The sequence below is a fragment of the Erpetoichthys calabaricus genome, chromosome 2 (assembly GCF_900747795.2).
Source record: "Erpetoichthys calabaricus chromosome 2, fErpCal1.3, whole genome shotgun sequence".
NCBI lineage: Eukaryota > Metazoa > Chordata > Cladistia > Polypteriformes > Polypteridae > Erpetoichthys > Erpetoichthys calabaricus.
Genome location: NC_041395.2, coordinates 321,264,964 through 321,272,764, shown reverse-complemented (window position 1 = coordinate 321,272,764; position 7,801 = coordinate 321,264,964). Strand labels below are relative to the sequence as shown.

Below are 7,801 nucleotides of genomic sequence, written 5' to 3'. Positions count from 1 at the left end.
GTATCGCACAAAGGGGTCTGTGGCTGATTTGGGGTTGACCTGCCATCCGTCTCACATACACCACCAAAAGTGGTGACGTAAAGCAAAATCGTCTGGGAAGGGCGAAGTGTTATGTGTCTGTCTGTCTATCTATCATACAAGTAATCTCAATCGTTCAAAATGGCTGGCCTACCCATCTTAAGGGCTTATCGGGTAACTGGGGAGTTAGGGTCATATTGATGATGCGCAGCTTGTATCTGTGGTGGGGGGTTGCAGCAATGCCATTATAATGAATATGCTTGAGGGGGTGTGGCCACCCTGTTTGGTTGGGGATTTTCTGGGGGTCCCTGTGTAAAGAATGCAGCCTGATGCTAAGACATGGGAGGTGGCAGAAGTGGGGAAAACCTGAATGTGAGTGTGGGGCTCACGCTGGCTGAGCTTTCCCAGCTGCCACTGGGATGTTATCTTAAATCGTACCCTGGGTTGGCACACAAGCAGTTTGAGGCTGGAGGTGGCTGTCTTGTAAAAACGCAACTTGCGCTCTTCTGTCTCCACTTACTTATGGCCACTGTAGTTAGAGTCCACCTCGACTTCAGAAAATAAAATACAAAAGAAAAAAAACACAAAGTACAAGAGGCTAAGCCCATCTTACACCCCAGCACTACAGAAGAAGTTACAAATTCACCTCAGAGGAAGAAAAGGCGTGCACCATTTATGAGAAAGACGTCCATCTGCGGCCCCTGAGCCACACCAGGCCTGACCAGGTGTCTCCATCCACTCAACGGCAAGCAAACCCTCACATGACTTTAATAAGTTTGGCTGTGGTTTCTTTATCTTCTTGGTCAATCGAGTTCTGGTGGACTACAGTGGTGGTGGTCTCAGTCCGGTAGCTGCGAGTCATCCGGAAAGTCCTGGAGTGCTGCAGCTGTACCTCATCGTCCTCCGTCACCATCACGAAAGGCAGCCAACGGAAAGCCCGTCGGAATCCGGCACGGAATCTGTACACAAGAAAAAATAAAAATTAAAAAAAGAGACCAAACACTCAGCGACGAGCTGCTTCAGTCTTCTTTTCTTGTGCTTCTGTTTGTTTCAGGATGCTGGCCACGGACCCCTGACACCCACCCTGATCTATTACCTGCTGTTCCACTTTTGTCCTTCTTCATTGACAAAGTCCTTACGGGCCGTCATGGCCATTATAATTGACTAAACACTCACATTAAACCTGCTGAATTGGGTCATTTCACAACCCATTAGGCTTCTTGTGATCCAAGGTTATTATAGTTAACAAAAACTAAAATCAAAACTGAAACTATTATTAAAAAACATTTTCGTAAACTGAAACAAAATAATTTAAAAAAACGAAAAGAAAAACTAAGATTAAACAAAACTATTAAGGTAGCTGGAAAGACTAACTGAAATAAAATAATAATTTACTAAAAATATTTTTAGTTTTCATTTTTGAATGAATATTGTTGCTGTTAGTCTTTAACCCTTGGAACTTTTAGCTCTAAAACGGAAAGTCATCACGAGCTGCACACATATATTCATCCAGTGGACGGCGGCTGGTGAAGGAGGGTGTGTGTTCACACAGCATTTGCGGTGACAGAGAGAGCTGAATATGCGTGTAAAGCATGTTAAACAGAAAGCGATTTACTGTGTTGCCTTTCTTTGCGCTTGTTGTATATCAAGATGTAATTCAAACACCTGGGGCCTCATGTATAAATGGAGCGTACGCACAAAAATGTTGAGTACTCCCATTTCCACGTTCAAATTGCGATGTTTAAAACCTAAACTTGGTGTAAAGCCATGCACATTTTTATGGCAGCTCAAACCCTGGTGTATGCAAGTTCTCCGCTCGGTTTTGCAAACTGGCGGCACCCAGCATCAAAGCAGTGCTACTGTTACAGTGTGCTTTATTATATACAGTACACTGAAACTAAATGCATATTGTTTATTAGTTTAAGGCATCTGATTGTAATTAAACTGTAACAATATAATGGTCCACGGAATGTCCCTAAATATTCTAAATACCATAGCTGCTTTAGCGTTGTTACTCTCAAATATTTTAACCCACTGTATCTGAGTATGGAATCACAGCTCTACAGCAGCTGATTGGAAAGAAATTATTGGTATACAGCATCAAGCACACGCTGCCTCAGCCATGCTGCCTATTTGAACTGCTCTCATACGGAAAACACTTCAGAGCCTTTCCTGTAAGGACCTTGCGGTTCACAAACAGTTTCATCCTAAGATCTATAAACGCACTCAATCAGTCCATCAACTGCTCCTTGTAGAACTGTTTGTACTTATAAGTACAATTACCTCACTGTAAGCTTGCGATGCAGTTATAATATTGCACAACCTGAGCCACTTTATAAAGCTTGTATTTACATATGATGATGATATCATTTTAAAGATGAAATGCAGTAAGATATGTGTATTACATTATACAGATAAAATGTTAATATTATTTAAACAATCTGTATTGTTAATAATTAGACACGTGAGGACATGGTGTCGCAGCGCTAGCTAGTTCAGGAATTGTTCCTGCCTTGCGTTGTATTCTTGCTGGTGCTGACACGACACTGGATGGATAGATGGATAGAATAATTAAACATGTACTACGAAGATATTTCAGTGTTCCTTAAAAGTTTTGAAGAATGGACGTTCTAAGCTTACAGATGGCTTAACGCCTATTATAGAGCTGATTGTGTGGCGATTGGGTGTTTGGAGAAAGAAAAGTAAGGACAGAAATTGGGGGTTAGCACGTTTGAAAGAGACAGTACTGCTGTAATAAATTATTTCATCGAAGGTCGCTCATGGCACAGCAAGCATCTTGCATGTGACATCAACAAGCACTGTGCCACTGTGTTCCCATGTTTAATAACATGCTTTAACTCCTATCATCATGAAAATGATATCAAGTATACTTCTCAGTATTTAAATTATTCAGAGAGCTGTAATATCACGAATGTAAGAGGATTCTGTGTCCTGTCGGAGGAAGAGAAAGCCGTTTAAGAAGCACATAGTGATTCACACACATAGAGCACATAAAAGATCAAATACAAAGCAAAGCATTTAACGTGCTACTTTAGTTACAATGGGATTTTGAGAAACTAGTAAATTAAAACGATTTAAAGATGAAATTAATGATGTTCTACTTTAATGACAAAATAAAACTACGTGATTAAAGTGGAAATTTCGAGATTAAAGTTGACATTTCTAGCTTTTTTCCCTTTTTTTTTTTTCTTTTCTCTGTACCCTAATAAGCTTTCATGTGACACTCAGACGGTGGGCTACGACTTGCCTTTTCATGGCGACTTTGATATCTGGCAACTTCTTTTTTATTTCAGGCACTCTGCAACTTTGTGAACTTGTGCTTTCGAGTTTCTCCGACATTCTGTCACTCAATCAACTTCCTTTTGTTGTTTTATCACTGTTTAAACCAACAAATAGTAAGTTTTGCCTTGCCTCCACTTGGTATTCGCTGAAATTTTTTCTATTTCCCCCCATGGTTTTGCCATTGCCTTTTCACAGAATGCTGATCTTAAGGGGCTATTTATATTGATTTGCATATTCAAAGAGGCGTAATTCTGGGAGGAGTTGGGGTGGGACAGAAGGCGCATGCACGTGCGTTACTTTTCACGCTGACTGGGATTTATGTAGCGGAAGAACGTGGAAATTGGCGAAAGCACAGCTTTATACATCTAGATTTTTTTGTGCGTATGCACATTTACACTTTTGTCCTTATGCCATGTTTTAGTGTGAATTCTATGCACGGTGTTATGCATGAGGCCCCTACCTTTACTGTATGGACAAAAAAATTACAAATGACTAACGTTTCAGTTTATTTCTCTGGTGCCAGTGTTTTGTTGACAATAATTCATCTGCCACTTTGCACAGGAGAAATCATTTTTGAAAATAAAACGACATTAATTGAAAGACTGACGATCATCATACAAGATCAGCATATTGTTGCTGACCAATCACTTTTGCTTTAACAATGAAGCGATACAAACCTTGTAAAATTCCTGAGCTGGCAATGTCTCAACTGATCTACAGGTAGGTAGGTGAAGAAACTCTGCCAACTGGTGAAAAACTAAACATACTAATGTGTCTTTGTATTTATTCTATATTTATTCATTTATCTTTTTTTTAAGTTTATGTTTACAGATCAAAATATCTGATATTGTGAAAATAATCCAGTAGCAGAATTTTGTTTTAAAAAATCTTTCCCCCTTTCTCTCTCTCTCTAAATAGATAGTTGAATTGTCATATTTTTTTTGTTCTTAACATCAGCCATATTATACATTTTGCATACCAGGGAATTTTCCTGCCTTGCATCCAAACCTACTGGGGTAGGCTCCAGGTTTCCTGTGATCCTACTCTGAATGAACAGGTTTAGATAATGTATATATTATTCCTAATCTCAGTTGCTGTCTCTGTCATTTTGTGCCTGTCCACACTCTTATTACCTGCTCTTGCTTTGCTCATTATGGGTTTACTGTTCTTATGATGGGCTATTCAAGTCTCACTGCCCCTAACCTTGACCCCACATGCTTGTTTTTCTTTGTTTCCCTCAATACAGCAAGATGGGGTCTGCTCACTGATTCAAGTCTAAGAGCCCTGTTCTTCCTAAGCCCCCATGATTTTAATGATCACACCTGTCAGAATACAGTAGAATCTATTTTCTGATTTTTTTATATCTTTTCATGCCTGCAGGTGCAAAATTCTGTCTGTAAATTTTCTGTGCCTGAGATGGAATCAGAGATCAATATGACTGGCAGAAAATAACAAAGCCAAGTATGGGAGATTTTTGAATGCAATATTGAAGGCATTCATTATAAGCACATTGTCTTGGAGCAGGATATGTTGTGTGGTATAGACATTTAGAGTAAAAAAAAACCCTCAAACCTTAAAATTCACCTAAATTTCATTACAATTGGCCCATTCTGGGCAATAACAGGAAAAGACAAAAACTGTCAATAGTCAGCGCACAGTTATTTAGCACAAATGACAGAAAATATTTTAAAAATTGTAAAAAAATTGCTCATATCTGGTTTTGATTCTGCTTGTTTTTATCATACAAAAACAAAACCAGATAGTAAACCATGTAGTGTAGTAAGCTTCCACTAGCATTAAACTAATATTATGTCCAAACCCATTAAGTCTACTGTTCTGTCTGATTGTAACACAAAACTAAACTCCATAGTAGCTCTTTAACCAGACCATAATTACTAAAACTAAAACTGAAACTAATAGATATAAAAATAAAATAGAAATGTCTTTGTGAAATAAAAAGTAAATTAAAACTAAAAATATATGATGAAGGAGAACTAAAACTAAACTGAATTTCCAAGTAAGGTCAGAAAAAATATAAAATAAAAACTAATATAAAAAGGCAAAACTAGAATAACCTTGTTGTGAACCATCACAATGGGGAAAACTGAGGGCGAGCAGGATGCTTCCGTTTTCCTTCTTTTAATTCAGGGTCTCTGGAGCCTACCCTATTAGCACCGTGGCCAAGGGGGGCATCATCCACCCATTTTCTAAAGCCGCTGACTCAGAGCAGGGAAGTTGGGAAGGCAGGTGTTAAGTTATGTCAGCATTCTGAAGGAACACCTAGCAAAGTCAGGACTCTGCGTTGTGTCTGTAAAGGTGGGCTCATTATAATTAACAGCTACCAAGTCAGTATGTCACCTTGGGTGATAATCAATGACCTGCTGTCCTTCATATTGTGACTGTCTCTGGTTCAGGCAGATTCACTCTAACACACCTGTAAGGTTAGGAGCAGACAGTGATACCATGTTGTCATACCCACCACAAGACGAACCACCTGGATTGGGAACCGAGTGCAGAGGGTGACACCTCAGCATCACACTGGAACAGTGCGAGGTTTTTTTATGGTGGCTGGAGTGCCAGTCCTGCCACCAACCCCCAGGTTCTCCCAGTAAGTTGGAGGACCTGCTGGCAGATTAACATCATACCCAGGATGAAGCAGGTGCAGGTTAAGGGCCTTGCTCAAGGGCCCAAAGGAGTAGAATCACTTCTGGCATTTACAGGATTCAATCTGGCGCAGATTCCTACCCTCAGAGCAACCCACAAGATCAGGCCACATCTGACAGAGCACGCAGCCCAACTTCTGGCCCAGTCACTGGTCTCGTCCCATCTGGACTACTGCAAATCTTTTCACAGTGGGGTACCTGCACGCACTACCAAGCCACATCAGATGATTCACACAGACACATGTCAATCCTCTTTTCAGGTCACTACAATGACTCCCTGTAGCTCCTGTAAGTGCCACACGGGATGGACGGGCATCTCAACCAGGAGAGGGGAAGGTTCCTTACCCAGACAGGAGAACCCAAGTGGATGAACAGGTATCCTGACTGGGATAGAGAAAGGTGCCATACCTGAACAAGACTCACCAGGAGGACGGATGGACATCCCAGGCGAAGGAGAAGAAGATTCCTAACCCGGATGGGAAGCCACAGGCAGATGTCCCTACCAGATATATTTGGAGTGCCTTCCCTGACCAGGATAAAATGTAAGGACAGGGAAGGACTGTCGCAGAGGGCTGTTTATCCCCTCAGGATGCTAGATGGCACCGGCTCTGGATATCGGTGCCCGATCGTAAACCAGTAGGGCATGTTGGGAAATCTAGCCCTGGGCACTGTGGGGAGTTACATTCTCTGTTATTGGGAATTCCTATATGACCCAGAAGTACTTGAAATGGGCCAAGTACTCCTGGATCCTCAATAAAAGGGACTGCACTGCCTTGTCCAGGCAAGTCGGAACTGGGAGCAGAGATGGGCAACACTCGACTGGAGGAGATCAGTGTGGTGGTGAGAGGAGAGGAGAGGAACATAAAAAGAAGAGACAACTTGGTCTGTGCTCATCTTTACAAGGTCTGTAATAAACACCCTTTGTTTGAGCCCGGGACTGTGTTGGTGTGTTTGCGTTTGGGGTTTTTTGCTGATTGGCGCCCGGTAGCCTACACACACCATTGTGATAAGTGGTCTGTGGCGTCAAATTGAATTTGATTAAATAATCGCAACCCAAGAAGGTGTAGGAGCCAATGGCGTGGGTGGGTGTGAGTGCGATTTGCTGTGTGGTTAATTGAGGAGCTGGCTGACTGTGCCATATACAAATTCGGAGGCGGGCGGATCAGTCAGGCGTCTCAATGATGCCATGGAGGGCGTAGATTATCACAAAAGGACCTGCATGGGCAGAGGGGGGATCGGATAGAAGAAGACAGAAAGAGCAGGAGAGAACAGAGACCGAAGAAAGAGCAGAGACAACGTGAGAACAGCAGTGGGATGAAAGGCAGGATGAGCCACCCAGCCGGTGTGTGAGGGGCAGCGCGGTACTGTAGGGGCGGATCGACCCCACTGACTGTTTCTTGAGGAGTAGGTGCAATTGAGGTGGCATCCTAACCCAGGGATCCGTGGATACACCAGGGGAATGAGAAGGAAGACGGGAGGACAATTGACCATGAGCGATCTGGCCGGTACCACTTGGTGGCAGCTAAGACGGGGGTCTCCACTGGCTGAGCGAGTAATGGGAGAGCCGGGGAAACGAAGATGGAGTAGTGCTGGGCTCATCTGACAGAACGTTTTTAATTCTGATTTTTTTTTTAACTCACAGCCAGTCATCGTCTATTATGGATTATTTATTTATTGAAAATTTGGACACATTACACTGCATTATTTATTTGGACACTGTTTGTTTGGAATTGTTGCAGCAATTTATGCAGCTACTCCTTGCTGTGTGTGAGTGTCTTTATTTGCCTGACTCATCCCGGGGTTATGTTACAGGGGGT

At 42.1% G+C, this 7,801-nt stretch overlaps 1 protein-coding gene across 1 annotated transcript in view; it reads right to left on the bottom strand.

Annotated features, from left to right (window-relative positions):
- Window positions 1-516: 516 nt before the first annotated feature.
- tacr2 (tachykinin receptor 2) overlaps window positions 517-7,801 on the bottom strand; it is a 96,886-nt gene continuing 89,601 nt past the window's right edge. The window contains exon 5 of the mRNA XM_028793097.2: window positions 517-977. Within this exon, the coding sequence (XP_028648930.2) occupies window positions 776-977 (202 nt within the window). The 3' untranslated portion in view covers window positions 517-775. The remainder of the gene's footprint in view (window positions 978-7,801) is intronic.